Source organism: Tarenaya hassleriana, unplaced genomic scaffold, assembly GCF_000463585.1.
Source record: "Tarenaya hassleriana unplaced genomic scaffold, ASM46358v1 Cleome3, whole genome shotgun sequence".
NCBI lineage: Eukaryota > Viridiplantae > Streptophyta > Magnoliopsida > Brassicales > Cleomaceae > Tarenaya > Tarenaya hassleriana.
Genome location: NW_010966177.1, coordinates 7,878,873 through 7,898,516, shown reverse-complemented (window position 1 = coordinate 7,898,516; position 19,644 = coordinate 7,878,873). Strand labels below are relative to the sequence as shown.

Sequence of the window (19,644 nt, the reverse complement as noted above, 5' to 3'; positions counted from 1 at the left end):
GAGTTTGACGAGTTTGACGAGTTTGACGAGTTTGACCAGTTGGACAAAATGGTCACTTTCACCAATGTGACGAGTTAATTTGACCAGTTTAACTGATATATATATATATATATATATATTACATTTGACTCATCTATATTATACAAATACGAAAATTAAAAAACCCTAAATACCCAAAATATATATCGGCTTTAAAAAAAACTTACCTATTAACGGGATCTACGTTTATTGGATGAGTTTCTTAGAGATTTCACTTGTTTCTCGCAGTAAATTTGCCAGAAAATTGCGCTGGAGAAGAGACATTCAAGAGAGAGAAGAAGAAAAACTCGAAGAGAGAGAATGCGATGTATGGCGGGAGACAACGATAAAGAGGAGAGAGAAAATGAGTAAAAAGTAGATCTATATTTTATTTATTTTAGTATATTATAATATTATATAAATAAAGGAAGGGTATTATAGGGATTCTACATTTATAAGGGTATATTTGATGTTGCCGTTTTTTTGTTACTGTGCGAGGGTATGGACTGTAAGTGAAATCGACATTTAAGGGTATTTTTGCAATTGCCCCAAATGTCTATAGGACTATAACAAATGGTCGATACGTCTTGGGGCCATATATAAGAGGTTTACGCAATTTTTAATTTCAGAATTTTTGAGATAATTAAAGTAGTATGAAACAAAATGTATAATTTATTTAGAAAATATATAAATGCATAAAATACTAAGATTTATATATTATTTTTTAGTTTGTTTGGATTTTTTTATTATATTAAAAATTTTACTAGAACAATTACAATGCATTATATATAGACTAGCTCTCTCTTAATATATATATACACACACACGTCTTTATTAATAAAATATAACTATAATAATTGTTTTATAATTTGATAACTTTATATATGGAAGGGGAAGATGAGGTCCTGGAAAATATGAATGACTATCTAATCACCCACGATGATTGCATCCACTAATTACACTTAATTTAATTATATCAAATATTAGTCTAAGTTGAAAACATTAAGTATGAAAATAAATAATACCTTTTCTAAAATAATTATAATATTAGTTCTCCTAACACTTCATGGTAGTTTTATTCTCTTTCCATTTTCTTGTTAATCTCCAGCTTTAAATAAAAATTGTTATTACTTTGATATAAAATATTGAGGGATTTTATTTTTATATTTGTTAAATGATTTTTTTTTTGTAGTAACGAATAACAATAAAAGGAATATTCATTGCTTCTGTCAGTGTCAATATCCCGACCGACAAGATGACTCCAGCAAGTTTGTAATAAGAAACGCATAAATATTTCTATTTGCATGGTTTAAAGAATTCATTAGGAAAATTAAATAAATATTTTAACAAAAAAAATTAAATAAATATTTCAAGTTTGCAACTCATCAGTCAGCACGTGTAATGTTGAAACCTCTTTTCATCTTCTCTCTTAATCATATTGTAAAATTGATTACAGAACTTCAATGTATTAGGTAGGAATGGGATATAGTGATACACATTTTTTTTTGTCATAATTAGCTGTAATAATCTCCATATTTCACTAATAGTAAAAATCCATATATAATTTTCAAAAAAAAATTAATTGTTTAATTTTTTTTCTCAAATCTTGATAATTGAATGAATGGTTGTTATTGTTTGCTTTGATTATATTTACTCAAAATTTTAAAAGTTAAAAGTTGTAGTTATAGTTATAGTTACATTTAGAATTTTGTCTAATTTATTTTGATATTTTTATATGAGATTAGTGTGTATCAGAAAAAGATTTATTTCTATTTTTCACTTATAATTGAAATATTCATTCTTGTTAATTTGCAGAGAAAATAGTTAGAAAAACAATCACATAAAAAAAGATAAAACCAAAAAATGTTTTTCATAACTATTTTCAGAATTAAAAAAAAAGAAGATAAATCTATTTCCCAACACCTTTGTCCTATTTTTTTTTTTTTGACAAAGTTTGGTATTTTCATTTCCTTTGTCCTATTTTTTCGCTCGTGCAATTGATTTCATTTTGTTAAAACTGTTATCCATCCCCAAAATTATCATTTCTGCTCATAATTTTTTTTTTCTCGAGAGTTGAATAAGAATTCCGGACAAATGGAATTAAAGTCTTGTCATGTTTTCTTCCCTCTTCTATTCAATGAATTAAAAACCGGAATTTGAGCAAGAAATAAGATAACATTTTTACAATTGAATTTGAAACAAAAGATGCTCTGTTCTTTAACTTGTGTCCGTTAACCCTCTTCTCTCACTCATGCTTCTCTGTGTCTGTGTTGGATTCTTCCATCTCCACTCCCAGACAATGTATGGTCCATTCAGTTTGTCTTTTATTTTTCAATTTTTTTTTTGAATTCCTTGGATTTTCCTGCGGAGGATCCATGACATGACATGACATGATATAGTAAAAAAAATTCTCACAGATTATTTTTTTTATTATTAAAGTAGATGGATTTGCATGTTAAAGCCATCAAAGAAGCGGCTGCAGAGGAAACACTCACATGAAGTGTAAGGGATCTTACAACTTCCAGATACCTTTCTTCTCGCTCTGCTTTGCTTGTCATCTCTGTCTTTGTCCTCCTAATGCCAAGTACCAACCCACCTCTCTCTCTCTCCGTAAGCGCTCAGTATTAATGACCCTTGAGCTGTGAATGCTTCTTTGTCTTTTTTCCTGAAATGGGTCTGTAGATTTCCGGGTTTTGGGATCTGGGTGTTGAAATTTCCTTACATGTTTTGTTCTAATAATGCACTAGAGTGCATAAAGTTCAGTTCTTGCCCGAGGATTACACGCTTGAAACGGCTCCAAAGCTTGGATTTTTCTCCATTACCCGCAATTTTTCTGACATGGGTTTTGCATAATCTTCCACTTTGGGATTTTGGGTGTTGAGGGTTTCTAAGCTACATTGAGAAATTCAACTACTTCGCTGCTATTTTTCTTGTCCCAAATTCGAATAGAGACCCGAGCATATAGTCGGAGAAGAGAGAGATGGCTCCAAGGCTGGATTTTTCAGAGTGGTGGGGGAAGGAAACGAGGAAAGGAACTCCAGTCGTGGTGAAAATGGAGACTCCCAATTACTCGGTGGTTGAAATCGATGAACCAGATGCTGCGTTCCGACCAGTGGAGAAGAGCAGAGGCAAGAACGCGAAGCAAGTGACATGGGTTTTGCTCCTCAAAGCCCACAGAGCCGTAGGTTGTCTCACTTGGTTCGCCACCGTCTTCTGGTCTCTCCTCGGTTCGATCAAGAAGAGGCTCAGTTTCAATCAGCCAATGGCTTCTGAGAAACTGGGCAGAGACCGATGGCTTTTCTCTGCCATCAAGCTGTTCTTAGCTGCTTCACTGTTGATTCTCGGGTTTGAAATCATTGCCTATTTCAGTGGTTGGCATTATTTCAAGAACCCTAATCTGCACATTCCGGCTAGCGCCATCGAGATCCAGAGCTTGCTTCATCTGGTATATGTTGGTTGGCTAAGCCTAAGGGCTGATTATATCGCTCCCCCAATCAAGGCTCTGTCCAAGTTTTGTATTGTGCTCTTCCTTATACAGTCAGTAGATCGTTTGATTCTTTGCTTAGGTTGTTTCTGGATTAAGTATAAGAAGATTAAGCCGACAATTGAAGGCGAACCTTGTCGGGATTATCCAATGGTTCTGGTGCAGATCCCAATGTGCAACGAGAGAGAGGTTAGCTCTTTGAAAGACCTTCATTTCTCCATATACTTTCCCTGGCTGTAAATCTTGTTAATCTATGGATGTAACAGTTCAGTATCTAGATTTAGTATAACATCATGATCTAGAGTAAGAAGAAGAGTTTAATCTCCATTTCATGAGCATAGTTTCAGTGAAAAGATGAGGATAAACACCCATTATCAGATATATCAATGAAGTTTAATTTTACAGTTCTCGTGTTCACATCGGTTTTCGAAATGTCTTCTCGTTCAGGTATACGAGCAATCCATCTCTGCAGTTTGCCAGCTCGATTGGCCAAAGGACCATATGCTGATTCAGGTTCTTGACGACTCGGATGACGAAAGCATCCAACAGTTAATCAAGGCTGAAGTTGCTAAATGGAGCCAAAAGGGTGTGAACATAATTTACCGGCATCGCTTGGTTAGAACCGGATATAAAGCCGGGAACCTCAGTTCCGCAATGTGCTGCGATTATGTGAAAGAATACGAGTTTGTTGCGATATTCGACGCAGATTTCCAGCCCAACTCCGATTTCCTTAAGTCAACTGTTCCACATTTCAAGGTAACAGCAGATTAAGAAGCTAGAATCTATGTCATTGTGCCATGGAAACTGTTTCAAGTTGAAGCTTCTAACTTTATGTAATGTGTATATTCAGGATAACCCCGAGCTAGGGTTGGTTCAGGCAAGATGGGCATTTGTGAACAAGGACGAAAACTTGTTGACCCGTCTCCAGAACATCAATCTGTGTTTCCACTTCGAGGTTGAGCAACAGGTCAATGGCGTTTTCTTGAACTTCTTTGGATTCAATGGAACTGCTGGAGTGTGGAGAATCAAAGCCCTCGAGGAATCTGGAGGTTGGCTTGAAAGAACCACTGTGGAGGATATGGATATAGCTGTTCGTGCACATCTCCATGGATGGAAGTTCATATTTCTCAACGACGTCAAGGTGCTTTATAACCCGTTGTTTATTCTCATTCTCCCTTTTGATTGATAGAAATGAGCAAACGGGATCGATGAAAATGAAACGAGAATTGATCTGTAGGTTCTTTGCGAAGTTCCCGAGTCTTATGAAGCATATAAGAAGCAGCAATATCGATGGCATTCCGGACCTATGCAGCTTTTCCGTTTGTGTCTCGGGTCAATTCTGACATCTAAGGTAGTAGAAAGAACTCAATTTGCTCTGCTAAAGTTCTGCTTTCATCTTTCTTATAGCTCACGTTCTTATCGTTCTTGCAGATAGCGATATGGAAGAAAGCAAATCTGATACTTATCTTCTTCCTTCTAAGGAAACTCATACTTCCCTTCTACTCCTTCACACTGTTCTGCATAGTTCTTCCCCTCACCATGTTTGTTCCGGAAGCCGAGCTCCCTGTGTGGGTCATCTGCTACATACCCGTTTTCATGTCTTTTCTCAACATCCTTCCTGCCCCGGGATCTTTCCCTTTCATTGTCCCTTACCTCTTGTTCGAGAACACGATGTCAGTCACCAAGTTCAACGCGATGGTGTCTGGATTATTCCAACTGGGCAGCTCTTATGAGTGGATTGTCACGAAAAAGGCCGGAAGATCATCAGAATCAGATCTTCTGGCTTTCACCGAGAGAGAATCTAAGAAGATACTCGACCAGAAAACCCGAATTTCCCGTGGAGCTTCGGACAGTGAGCTCTTCGAGCTGAACCAATGCGAGGTATCGAAGAAACCCGTAAAAAAGACCAATAAGATATACCGGAAAGAGCTCGGCTTGGCATTTCTTCTGCTCATTGCGGCCCTTAGAAGTCTCTTGGCGGCTCAGGGAGTTCATTTCTATTTTCTGTTGTTCCAAGGAATCACGTTTCTCCTGGTGGGTCTCGACCTCATTGGCGAGCAGATGAGTTGAAAAAGCCATTGGATGCCGCTTCAGGCAATGAATGATTCAGTAACTTCAGTTGAATAAATTGGTGAGTTTCCTAAATTGTTCAGTAATAACTTCCCTTTTGTGTGTGTGTGTTGGATTTTGTACGAACCGTAGTGACTAGGGCATTTAATTGAACTTGCATTTGTTTCTTCCTCCATTGTTATTGATCCTTCGAGGTAGATGCCGAGCCACACACACACATATATATGCATATATATATACATGTATACAGTCTGTAAAGTTTGAACTTATTGTGGAAGTAAGCTCTGATAAAGAGCAGGCTGTCTCTATTCTGATTCAGATCCATGTTATATCCAAGTTTCTTCTTCATAATGATCTGAATTCCATTCTTCTATTATTCCTCAACCCATCTCTTGATTATCTCTGTACCAACCGGTCGGACTATTTGAACTGTGGTCATGAGTTTCTTCCAGAACCAGACCATAACCTTAACCGGTAATGTTGATTCTCAAATTGAACCAACTGTAACAGACTTGAAAGTTTAGTTTTTTTTTATAAAAAAACTGAGAATTTTACTTCTGAGTGTCGGCGAGACAAAAAAGTGTCGGCAGAAACATGATAAGAATCGCAGAAGCAGAGGCCTTGATCATATAACATCGTCATGTGTAAATGGGACCAGAGGGTTGATTATAGTTTGGTGGGCACGTGATGATGATGATGATGATCATTGGACCAAACTCAGTGGATGATCTTGTCTGATCTACGAGCATGCTTTTGTCTTTTTTAGTGGTGAGGCCGAAATTTGTCGTCTTGATTAAAATGAAAAACAAAACTCTGGTTTCTGCGGTCTTAACCGTAACATATATATAACCAAGATTGATGACTCAACGGTTAAGAAAAGAAGAAAAGTCCTTCGTTTGGAAAGGGATATTCACATGTGTTTCTCCAATACTATAGGAAGACGTACTCTATTGGTAGCCACTCGAGGCAGCCAGAATCAACATTTGTCAATACTTGAAGACTGGTATTTCCTCGAGATCCACTCCTGAGTTCTGGCATGTAGCTTAAGTTTCTTATTTGATTTTACCTCTCATGGGCTTTTGGATACCATTGATCATGGATTCTCTATCTTTTGTATTCGGTTGACATTGATTTGTACATACTTTTATTTGTTAATTCCATTCACATTTTACAAAAAAAAAAAAAAAAAAAGATGTAGTTGGAAGGTTGAACTTTCATATTATAAAAAAACATACATGCAAACTGTTCTCTAATTTGTAACCAGATATTAAAACTTGATTTATGTCTCTCATGACACCAAAAGTATATTGGAACATAAACGTTAAACTAAGACTCATCCACCAAGATTAAACAAAAAAATCAAAGGATATATGGACTTTCGTTCGATTATATTCGGATAATCGGTTATTTTTTAATATAAAAAAACTATATGTAGTTTTTATATAAATTTTGGTTCAATTTGATTCAATTATTTTTTGGTTCAATTTGGTTTGGATTCAATATTTTTTTTTGTAAAAACTCATTTTTTTTAAAATAATTATCAATTTTTCAGTTATTTATTTTATTCAATTCATTTCGGTTTCAATTTTCCAGGTTTAGAGAAATCATAACCATCATAACCATTATATTTTTGTCTCGTACTTAGTTTAGTTACGGTTATATATTATTAGATTAATAACAAAAATGGCCAATCCTAATATATTTGCAGCATCCTATCTGAAGTTAAAAAAATGAACCTTCATTAATATTTTTTCAACAAATAAATGTAACACCAAAAAATTGCTCAATAATTTATCAATTAAGAGGTAAGTAAAGGAGAGGTGCAGCCAAAGAAAAGAGCAGCCAGTGCAAAATGATGTTGTGAAAAAAGATCCAAAGGCAGTTAGTTCCATGGAACTCCAAACCTTGCCTCCAACCAGACAGTTCGCAACTTTACCTTTTGCTTTCGCTCATTCATCATCTTCTCAAATTTTCCAGCCAAAGAAAAAAAAAACCCGACTCAATAGCACGATGAAGAAGATTTTCGACCCGAGGGATCCAAACTCGCCCATCATGGAAATGAAAGAACTATGAAAAACAGACACCAAATATCAGCAGAGGCATAACAGCAGAAGACTCGGGTGTTTTAACCACATGGTATGCATTCATCTTCTTCCCCCGCCATACCCAAAACAAATATAATATGCCCATGGGAATGGATCATGAAAATATCTCGTGCATGCATGGGGAGGACTAAGGTAAGGTTGAAGAACATGATAGGGTGTTGGAATTTTTAGAGTAAATGAATGAGAATTTAGAATCTCTCAAAATGATTCATATTTCACGTGTATTACAAGTATGGTGGATGAGTTAAATGCTTGTAAAAGACGTGGTATGAATTGGCTAAGTGTTAAGGATACGTCGAAAGAGTTTACGTTCGGTTTTGAACGTGAAAGATGATCTCAGAAAAAATGGGAGGGCAGCTCGAAAATATGAGCTGGCAGTCTGTTTTTTCTGAGAAATAAAGCTCATAAATAAATGGGCGGTATCTCAGAAAAACCGGGAGGGCAGCCTGTTTTTTCTGAGCAATTCGGAAATAAACGGGCGGGTAACTCGACAAAACGGGCGGGCAGCCCGTTTTTTCTGAGCAGTTCGGATTGAGCAAAAAATCACGACCGTTGGGGAAAAACTTCCGATTTTTTCACACCTTTCGACATTTGGAGTGTTTATTAACACTCTTGGACATCCTAACACAATATAGAACATATCTAATTCATTTTTTGAGAGATTTGAACACCCACAAAAGCCTTTTGTTCATCTTCTTCTTGCAATTTCTTGTGTTTGTAGTTCTTAGTAGAGCAAACTAAGATCACTTCTCTCTTCATTATATCTCAATGACGTATTCCGGAAAGTCCTTTGCTCGTATAGGACAGAATAACGTTTTTAGGAAAGTGTATCACGCCTTGAAGAGTTATCCGGTTCCTATTTACTTTTTTGTTATTGTTCTTCTTTTTATATCCCAGATTTCTAACAATCTAAAAACGTTATCCACTCGAGGATGACTACTTCTGTGAGATATCTTACCATAGACTTTCATAAACTCGATAAGTTCGAGGGCGTGGGATTCCGAAGGTGGCAGAAGAAGATGCATTTCCTCCTGACGACGTTGAACGTCGTCTACGTGATAAGCACTCCTAGACCGGAAGAAACTGAAGAGGAGACATTGGATGCGGCTCGCGTGCGGAACAAATGGGACAACGATAACTACGTGTGTTGAGGCCACATCCTTAACGGTATGTCCGATGAACTTTTTGATGTTTATCAATACATGGATACGGCCAAAGCCTTGTGGGATTCGCTGGAGGCTAAGTACGTCTCTGACGATGCCTCTAGCAAGAGATTTCTTGTAAGTAGTTTTAACTCTTACAAGATGGTGGACTCAAGACCGGTCATGGAGCAATTCCATGAAATATAAAGGATCTTAAGTCAATTCACACAACACAAACTGCAGATGGATGAAACCATCAAAGTTTTATCCATTGTTGATAAACTTCCACCGAGTTGGAAGGATGTCAAGCGTTCCCTGAAACACAAAAAAGAGGATATGTCTCTTGAACAATTGGGAACACATCTCGCATCGAGGAAGATCTCCGGATGCAAGATGGGAAAGACATTTCTCCTCCTACTACAGTGAATATTGTAGAGGATGAGAAACGTGGAGCCAAAAGACAAGGAAAGAAACCCTCCAAAGGCAATCCTAAGAAGAAGTCAAAGTCGAGTGCGACTTGTTGGTTTTGCAATAAACCGGGGCACTTCAAACGGGATTGCTACTCGTGGAAGAATAAACACGAGAAGAAGAGTGTTCATGGTCAAGGAAACAAAGCCCTTGACCAATCCACTCAAGGTAACAATAATTGTTACTTGACAAATTCGGATATGAATTTTGTTGGTATGATTTACGAGTTAAATCATGTTCAGGAGGGTGACCAATCATGGTGGATCGATTCGGGAGCAACTCGACATATTTGTAAAGAATATGAGCTCTTCAAGACTCTAGAAGTCGTAGAAGACGGAAACGTTCTTTACATGAGAAACAACTCGACGGTCAAGGTCTAAGGAAAGGGGCAAGTAGAGTTGTTGCTTACATCCGGAAAGACATTAACCCTTAGGGAAGTTCTTTTTGCTCCGGATGTAAGGAGAAATCTAGTGTCGGGGTGTGTACTTAATCGATTTGGCTACAAGATGGTCTTTGAGGCTGATAAGTTTATCCTCTCTAAAGGAGGAGTGTTTGTGGGGCAGGGTTATCTATGTAATGATATGTTTAAACTAAGTATCAATAAAGTTTGCACTTCTTCTTTGTATGTTGTTGATTCAAATGTTTCTACATTATGGCATGCTAGATTAGGACATGTTCACTATAAACGGATAAATCTTATGTCAAAGATTGACTTAATTCCACTATGTGCCATGAACGAAGATAAGTGTATAACTTGCATGAAAACGAAAATAACTCGTAATTCGTTTGCTAGCATAGAACGGAGTTTGAAACTGTTAGAGTTAGTTCATAGTGACTTATGTGACTTTCATGGAACTACGTCTCTAGGTAACAAAAAATACGTAGTGACTTTTATTGAAGACTCCACACGTTATTGCTGTGTATTTTTATTGCATGCTAAAGATGAAGCTCTAGATAGGTTTAGGGCATACAAATCCGAAGTTGAGTTACAACTCGGGGTTAAGCTCAAAAAGCTTAGGACTGATAGGGGAGGGGAATACTATGATCCAACATATTTTGAATATGTAGGAGTGATTCATGAAACCACCGCACCATACACACCGCAACAAAACGGTGTAGCGGAAAGGAAAAATAGGGTCTTGAAAGAAATGGTTAATTCCATGCTTTCATACTCGGGGTTAAGCGAGGGATTTTGGGGTGAAGCCATGTTAACGGCTTGTTACATTTTAAACCGAGTTCCATCGAAAAGGAACAAGGTTACCCCATATGAACTATGGTACAAGAGAAAACCAAATCTGAATTATTTTCGGATTTGGGGTTTTCGGGCAATTGTAAAAGTCCCAGAACCAAAGAGAAAGACTTTGGGTGATCGAGGAGTAGAATGCATCTTCATAGGTTATGCTTTACATAGCAAAGCTTATAGGTTCTATGTCATAGAACCAAACGACTACATTACCGTTCACACGGTTATTGAGTCGAGAGATGCATTGTTCGACGAAAGTCGATTTTCTTCGGTGGATAAACCACTTATTTCTATACCTAGTTCGAGTAGTCGAACAATCGATCAAGATAACGGACAAGGTGAACCTCGTAGAGGTAAACGTATAAGGAAAGAGAAGTCCTTTGGTCCGGACTTTCAGATGTACTTAGTGGAAGGTACAAACGAGTCGGTAGTGACTCAACTTGCTTACGTATATAATATCGAGGAAGATCCTAGAACGTTCGATGAAGCGATGAAATCACGAGATGTCGCTTTCTGGAAAGAAGCGATAAATGATGAGATGGATTCCATCATGAGTAACAACACATGGGTCTTAGTAGATCCTCCTCTGGGTTGTAAACCTATTGATTGCAAATAGATCTTCAAAAAGAAGATGAGAGTCGATGGAACTATTGATAAGTTCAAGGCTCGTCTAGTAGCTCAAGGCTTTAGACAAAAACAAGGTATCGATTTCTTTGATACGTATGCACCGGTAGCTAGAATAGTTACAATTAGATTGTTGATCGCTCTTGCAGCGATAAACAATCTGGAAATTCACCAAATGGATGTCAAGACGGTATTCCTAAACGGTGATCTTGAAGAGGAGGTGTATATGAAACAACCAGAAGGTTTCATCCTATCGGGTCAAGCACACAAAGTGTGTAAGTTAGTCAAATCATTGTACGGGTTGAAACAAGCACCCAAACAATGGCATCAAAAATTTGATGAGGTAGTATTGGCTAACGGGTTCCATCTGAATCAATCGGACAAATGCGTATATAGCAAGTTTGACGAGAATGGTCATGGGGTTATCATTTGCTTATACGTGGATGACATGCTCATATTCGGTACGGAATTAGAGCAAGTCAAGAAAACAAAAGAATTCTTGTCATCGAAATTTTCGATGAAAGATCTAGGAGAGGCGGATGTTATCCTTGGAATTAGGATAATAAGAGATCATGGTACGATTTCACTTTCTCAATCTCATTACATTGAGAAAGTTCTGAAACGTTTTGATCTCTACGATAACACTCTTGTTTCTACACCGATGGACTGTAATGTTATTGGTAGCGAACAAAGGGGAACCAGTATCTCAACTTGAATATGCTAGTGTCCTTGGATGCTTAATGTATGCTATGACTAGCACTAGACCCGACATAGCATACGTGGTTGGTAAGTTGAGTAGGTAAACTAGTAACCCAAGCGTACATCATTGCCATGCTGTACGGAGAGTATTTCGATACTTGAAACAGACCATAAATTACGTCTTCGCTACACGGGTCAACCTTCGGTGTTAGAAGGATACACGGATGCGAGTTGGAACTCAAGTGAGGAGGATCATGCCTCGCTGAGTGGTTGGCTTTATATATTAGGTGGAGCTGCGATTTCTTGGGCTTCCAAGAAACAAACTTGCATTTCCGATTCGACGATGGCGTCGGAGTTTATTGCCTTAGCATCTGCGGGAAAAGAAGCAGAATGGCTAAGGAATCTGGTATTCGAGATACCATTATGGCCTAAACCGGTATCGCCTGTCACAATACATTGTGATAGCGCAACAACTTTGGCTAAGGCATATAGCCATGTGTATAACGGGAAGTCTAGACATATTGGTTTACGACATAGCTATGTGAATGGTCTAATAAAAGACGGGGCCATAGTGGTGGATTTTGTGCGTACAAAACAAAATTTGGCTGATGCTCTTACCAAGAGTTTGTCAAGGAACATGTTGCACAAAATGACAATAGGGATGGGTCTTGAGCCTATTGATTAAATCACAGTTAGAGGAATCTCAACTCAACGTCTAATACAACGTTAGATCTTGAGTTCAATGAGTTAAATCCTCTAATGTGTGGTTGTAGATGCTTAAAAGTGAATCATCCCGAGGTAAGCATCTTGGTATGCAACGTAAAGAGGTTGTTTATACTTAATGAATTCTTTGACAAAGTGCTTAGTTGCAGAGCACGATTTGAAAGAATTCACCTATGCAAGCATGAAGTGTGGCCGCTTCAAGATGTTGGAGGCTCGACATCTATGTGCTTGTGAAGGGGATATGGACACATGGCCGATATAGTGTCAAGGAGTACAAGAAATTGTATTGATTTTGTGTGTGTGTATACGCGGTAGCTCAACTAGGATTACGTAGGTTCAATCGTTTTCGACACCTACGGAATTCGAGTTTATTGTGGTATATTACACTAAGTGAAAGTTCAATCGTAAAGACACTTTCATTTATGCGCAGAATTGTGGAGATGAATGATTATTTGCTTGATATGCCATTGTTTAATTTACTCTAAAAATGGTGGAGGATTGTTGGTATTTTTAGAGTAAATGAATGGGAATTTAGAATCTCTCAAAAGGATTCATGTTTAACGTGTATTACAAGTATGGTGGAGGAGTTAAATGCTTGTAAAAGACGTGGTATGAATTGGCTAAATGTTAAGGATATGTCGAAAGAGTTTACGTTCGGTTTTGAACGTGAAAGGTGATCTCAGAAAAAATGGGAGGGCAGCTCGAAAATATGAGCTGGCAACCTGTTTTTTCTGAGGAATAAAGCTCATAAATAAATGGGCGGTAGCTCAGAAAAACCGGGAGGGCAGCCTGTTTTTTCTGAGTAATTCGGAAATAAACGGGTGGGTAGCTCGACAAAACGGGCGGGCAGCCCGTTTTTTCTGAGCAGTTCGGATTGAGCGAAAAATCGCGACCGTTGGGGTAAAACTTCCGATTTTTTCACACCTTTCGACATTTGGAGTGTTTATTAACACCCTTGGACATCCTAACACAATATAGAACATATCTAATTCGTTTTTTGAGAGATTTGAGAGCACTTTTGTGGTTGTTCTTGCAAAACACCCACAAAAGCCTTTTGTTCATCTTCTTCTTGCAATTTCTTGTGTTTGTGTTCTTAGTATAGCAAACTAAGATCACTTCTCTCTTCATTGTATCTCAAAGACGTATTCCGGAGAGTCCTTTGCTCGTATAGGACGGAATAACGTTTTTAGGAAAGTGTATCACGCCTTGAAGAGTTATCCGGTTCCTATTTACTTTTTTGTTATTGTTCTTCTTTTTATATCCCAAATTTCTAACATAGGGCACCGCTGCGATACGTGTACATGAGAAATGCTAAGCATGACTTCAGTGTGAATGTCACTCATATCGATTCGATGTCTTTTATTAGACAGAGAAAAGTGTAGCTTCTCAAGTAGAAAGTAGAAAATGTAAGGCAAGAGGAAGATTACCCGTTAGCATATGGCACCTCCTCACATCCTCGATAACCCGGTGACCTGCTGTAGCTTCGACCACGAGGTGAATGACTATGTCGCCTTGGAGACCTTCCACCAGGGCTGTAACTCCTGAGCCATAGAATCATGTCACTAACCAGCATACCGAGCAATCAATAACTGCAAATTCACTTATACGAAACAAGGGAAGAGAGCTGAACAATCAAATTATCCGACCTTCGGCCATAGCTAGGGCTCCTCATGTATCTTGGGCTGTGACTACGGCTGCACATCCTACCAGAGCCACCACGAGAACGACATTCACATGCAAAGTGACTAGGCTCACCACACTCATAGCACTTCAGGTCAGAACCACCACGGTCACGGCCGCCGCCTCGACCCCCACCGGCGCCGCCACCACGGTTGTGAGATTGTTCCACACTCCATCCATTCTTGCTTGCCATAGGCAATATAGCACACACACATGCATAATAACTCACTCAAGAGCCTTCCCAAGAGCAACAAAACAAATCACTACACGATGAATGAACAACCTCTATAAGAATTAAGAAATGACAGCCATTTGTCCCAAAACTATTTGGATCCCTTCAAAGGTTGCCACTCTTCAATATCCAAAAAATGAGAATGCCGGCAAAAAGAAAGCGACTTCGACAAGGAAACCTATGCACACCATCTAAATCACGAATGGCATCTCGGGTATCTCTCGTGTCATCGAAATCAATAAAGGCATAATCATGCGGTCTTCGAGCAACCCAAACACTGCATGTGAAAAACATTAAGTACTGATAATGAATGCTAAAATCAAACGTATAAACTCAACTGCCAGATTTCATTCATAAGCTGGACCGGCTAGTTCGGAACATTATCTTATCTTGCCAAACAAGCATGCAATCTCGTGAAAATTTGTTACTACAGGATTGATATTATATCACAAGGCCTCCCTGATATGTCTTTTGTTAGGAAAGCAATAGACATGGAAGTTTTATTTTGTTAACCGATTTCAAAACGGTTCTGTAAACTACAAACAATAATTTTTTTTGGTTAATAGATGTACATTTCATAAAAAAAAAATCAAACGTATAAAGGCATGTAAGCAGGTTAAGAGAATAATTTTTTCACCTACGGATGGTTCCATAATCGCAAAACTCATCCTCGAGTTCACGCTCAGTAACTCGTGGATCCAAGTTACCCACATACACACGTGACACAGCTACTGTTACACCTGCCAACCGCATCAAACAAAGCGCACAAACGAAGAATTGAGTCAGGGAGATCGAATTGATTCTCACTTCCACGACAAATACGTTTAGTTCGATTCTGATCCATGAGAATAAACCTCGTTCATAACGCAAAACCAACGCATTTTACACGTAAAGGAAGCCAATAACAGAAACAGAGCGAATTTCTCCTTTAAGGATCTCACGGGATCGAAGGAACAAACCCAGATCTACATAATTAACAAGGGAATATAGCAGAAATGCCCTTAAAATGCTACCCTTACTTCATAGCATACCCTCCAAAAAATAAATCTAAAAAAATAAAAGTTGAAATGAGCTAAAGACATATATATCCCTAAATTTTAAATGAAAGACGAAAATGACATACCTTTTCGATTAAAAAACGACTAACTTTTTAAGAATAAAAAAACGCTCTCTCTCTCTCCCTCGGTACACTCCCACTCTCTCTTGCAACCCGATCTCTCTCTCTCTTGCAACATTTCGAAAACTCTATCTCTCTCTCTTGCGTGATTTCTCTTTCGGGATTTTCATAAAAGTGAGGCAATTTTTCTTCTAATTTCGGTATCTCTCTTGTGATTTCTGTGAAAAATCAAACACCCATGTATCCAAGAACACATGTGCTTTCTGCTTCGTCTTCATCTGCGTCTCAGGCCGGTTCATCGCCGTCATCGTCGGACAAAGATCTCCCATTAGAAACGATAGGTTTGTCTACATCTTCTTCTCCGTTTTTTTCTTTTATGACCTGATCCTGGAGTAAAATCATTAAACTTGTTGGATGGTTTGGGATTTCAAAATAGGAATTTAGGGTTTAGGGATTTCGAAATTGAAAATTAAAGTTTTGGGATTTCTGAATATAAAGTTAGGGTTTTGTGTTTTGAAATATATAATTTGGGTTTTAGGAATTTGAAATAGAAAGTTAGAGTGCGGATGTGGGATTTCAGAATACCTTGGCAAGTTTAATGATTTCCTAAGTCACAGGTCACATGGGTCACAAAGATTTATATGGTAATAGTATAATATCTCACAACACCGCACACGAGTCACATGGGTCAGGGGTCACGGGTCATGGGTCACATGGGTCACGGGTCACATAGGTCACATGAGCCACAGGTTCTAGGTCCCAGGTCACAAAGATCACAATGACGAACAATTATTTTATTTTGCACCTTCCATTTGTCCACAAATTCGAAGACATTCAGTTTTCTTCAAAGATCAATACGAAGTGTTATCCCTATGAGACACTGAAGACGCTTAAAGAAGTACTGACACAGGACGAATGGACGTACTTCGAGAAATAATCACAGTTCCAACATCTATTCCATGCGCAATGGGATCCACAGTTAAAGATGGCGCCTGCGGGAGTTCTCATTAACCGCTCTGTTAAAGCGAAAAACAAGAAGGAATTGTGGTTCGTGCTCAATGGTGTGCTCGCGAGGTACTCAATCATTGAGCACACACTTATATGTGGTTTGAAGTGTGGAAAATATCCAGAAGAATGAGAGAGCTTCAAAAAGAGTGAGTTCAGGAAAAAGACTTTCGGACGTAAGAAGGTTTGTTTGAATGATGTGGTGGAGAAATTGAGATATATGCCAATCCAGAGGGTAGCAGATCGTAAGAGATTGGTTATTCTATACTTGATGGCCGGAATCTTAGATCATGCCCTGTCATCCGAACAAATCAGCCATGATTTGTTCGACATGGTTGATGATTTACGTTTCTGTGAACGATTTCCGTGGGGTCGATACACTTTTGATCGAATAGTTGATCAAGTGCGAAAGAGTCTTGGTGCGAAACCAAAGACAAAATGGCATTGCCCGGGGTTTATAATCCCTCTAATGGTAAGTTATTTATTAAATTACAAGGAAATTATTTGAAAGTTGGATTGATTTGATTAGTTTTTTTATGTTGCAGTTACTGCCTTTTGAGTGCATTGAAAGCTTGAGTGCCAACGATCAAACCCGGGCTTAGATGGACCTTCCCTGCTGTAATGGAAAAGATTGGAATTGAATCACATGTATGGGTCACGTCATGGGTCACGGGTCACAGGTGGTCAGGGGTCACATGGGTCACATGGGTCACTTGGATCACGGGTCACATGAGTCACATGGGTCACACGGGTCAAAAGTGATATTTTTTTTATTTCAGGGTATTAAAAGTATTCTACAAGTGAGAAAGGATGAAGAAACACTTCTGTATGATCTAGAGGATTACAAGGGAAGTAGTGATCCAAAAATCAGTGTATTGATGCAACATTTGCAGTTGAATCCATAAAGCATCTGTTGGGATAGCATCCGTGAGCTTGATGCCAGATGCAGAGCTTCTTTGAAAAAGGGAAAAGCCAAGATAGTTGAAGAAGATGATGATGAAGAAGTAGAAGAAGAACAAGAAGAAATTCAAGAAGAAGAGACTCAGGTTGAGGGTGAACCTCCAAGAATGCGAGGATCAGCAGTTTCAAGAGTGGATGCATTAGAGAAGTTCATTAAGCAGGAGATCAAAGCATCCGAGGCCAGGATCATTGATCACATGGGTCAAGCGATCCAAGCATCTGAGACGAGGTTAATTGCTTGTCTGAAAGATATTCTGAAACAGTCTGGTCATTTCTCTGCGAACTACTCGTATAGAGTGCAACCTAGAAATGATGAAGTGTGGGAGGACACTGCAACTTCTAAAGACCATGCCGGAGGAGCGGATGTTTTTATGGATGTCCCTCAAACTGGGAATGTTGATGGGATCTCCGTGAAGTTGTTGAGAAAGGTGACAAGGCTGCGAATGATGATGTGGATCTCCCTCAAGCTTTTGAGCAGGGTTCTAAGGCTGACAGTGCTGATGTGGATATCCCTCAAGCTTGTGACGAGGGTTCTAAGGGTGGGAATGCTGATGTGGATATGCTTCAAGCTTGTGACGAGGGTTCTAAGGGTGAGAATGTTGATGTGGATCTCCCTCAAGCTTGTGAGGAGGGTTTAGAGGCTGAGATTGTTGATTTGAATATCCCAAAACCTTCTGAAACCCCAATAGAAGGCCAGGATGACATAGCCCCATCTGAAACCCCAAAATAAGTCCCTCAGGTCGTCGTCTGTCGGATGCGCTAGGCGTAATCCTCGTGATCTGAAAAATGTAAACCACGAGGGCTAAGCACAACTGCTTAGTGAGTAGCCCGGGTTGAACCCGGAAATCCCGTTCCCAACGAGAACGGTACAGTCGACATTTCCATAAAAACACATGCAATAAGTAAAACACAGTAAGCACGTAAATAACAATCACAATCACGCCCGTATGGAGTCCACCATAGGGCTTAGCCGTATACCCTGGTCAAGTCCATGACCAGAGGCGAATCCACGCCCGTCACTCGCGTGACGTTGACCATCGCATCACATGCGATCGTGCGCGTCTCCTACGCCTGTCACTCTCGTGACTACCGATGTCAAGTCCATGACACAACGGAAATATAATCATACCCGTATGGAGTCCACCATAGGGTCCAGCCATATACCCTAGTCAAGTCCATGACTAGGTGCGAGTCCACGCCCGTCAAATCCATGACGTTGGCCGTCGTGTCGCACATGACTAAAACGCGTCTCAAACGCCCGTCAAGTCCATGACGGTGATGGTTGAGTCCACAATCATCCACAAACACAATCACGCTTAACTCGTACGCACGAGCAAGCTACACACATGGCACACAACGTGCAACATCCCCATAGTACAACCATACGTATCACGGTATCCGGTCCCTACCGAGCTACCGTTTAACGCCATGCAAATTCTACCCGCATACAATCACGCAACGATCACTCGCATTTCGATATCATACATCTCACTACGCTACGCAACGTTCTGGCGAAAACTCGATTCGATTGATCCCAATCGCGAAGTCTTGTCCTCTGGTGGGGGTTGGTTTGTCCAGGTCAAGTCTGGTCAGGCCCGGGCCAAACCCGTCGGCCGTTTCCTTTTTTCCCGGCGAACGGGAAAATTTCTCCGAGTTTCTCTGAGCCTGGTCCGGCGGACCAACTTCAGGTCAGCCGGACCAGTATTCCTTCTCCCCTGGTCCGCCTCGTCTTTTGGTCAGTTGATCCAAGAGGGAAAACAAGCCTGGTTCGGCGGACCAGGACTGGTCAGCCCCGGACCAGCCTGTTTTTCCCCTCTCTCGGTTCGGTTCTTGGTCAGGCGGAGTCCGTGCTGTCGGAGTACGTCTGGTCCGGCGGACCAGGACTGGTAAGCCCCGGACCAGGCGTGTATTTTCTCGGTCCGGTCTGTCTCTCTTCTGGTCAGGCGGTGTACATTTCCTCGGAACACGTCTGGTCCGGCGGACCAGAACGTGTTTTTCTCTCGGTTCGCCCCGTCTCCCCCTGCTCTGACTGACTACACGTTCCTCATCCCAGTCTCGGTCCGGAGCTGACCAA

General features: G+C 39.6%; 2 protein-coding genes across 10 annotated transcripts in view; one reads left to right on the top strand and one right to left on the bottom strand.

The window, feature by feature from the left end:
* Positions 1 to 2,472: 2,472 nt before the first annotated feature.
* On the top strand, positions 2,473 to 5,892 carry LOC104819938 (probable xyloglucan glycosyltransferase 5). The gene is made up of 5 exons (XM_010550249.2): positions 2,473 to 3,691; positions 3,950 to 4,258; positions 4,353 to 4,643; positions 4,740 to 4,853; positions 4,934 to 5,892. Exons 1-5 carry the CDS (start codon positions 2,999 to 3,001, stop codon positions 5,570 to 5,572), a joined length of 2,046 nt encoding a protein of 681 aa, XP_010548551.1. The 5' UTR covers positions 2,473 to 2,998; the 3' UTR covers positions 5,573 to 5,892.
* Positions 5,893 to 7,289: 1,397 nt separating this feature from the next.
* LOC104819937 (serine/arginine-rich splicing factor RSZ22A) overlaps positions 7,290 to 19,644 on the bottom strand; it is an 18,414-nt gene continuing 6,059 nt past the window's right edge. Inside the window, exons 1-5 of one of the 9 annotated variants that reach the window (XR_772883.1) lie at positions 15,612 to 17,190; positions 15,126 to 15,228; positions 14,223 to 14,765; positions 14,004 to 14,117; positions 7,290 to 7,639 (exon numbers count right to left, since the gene is read on the bottom strand). Coding sequence is in view for 1 of the 9 variants with exons in the window: in XM_010550248.2 (XP_010548550.1) it covers positions 7,537 to 7,639; positions 14,004 to 14,117; positions 14,223 to 14,449 (444 nt within the window). In the remaining 8 variants the exon portion in view is untranslated. Of the gene's footprint in view, positions 7,640 to 14,003; positions 14,118 to 14,222; positions 14,766 to 15,125; positions 17,191 to 19,644 lie in introns of those variants that run through there. The other 8 variants (XR_772882.2, XR_772881.2, XR_772879.1 and 5 more) reach the window with 8 other exon arrangements.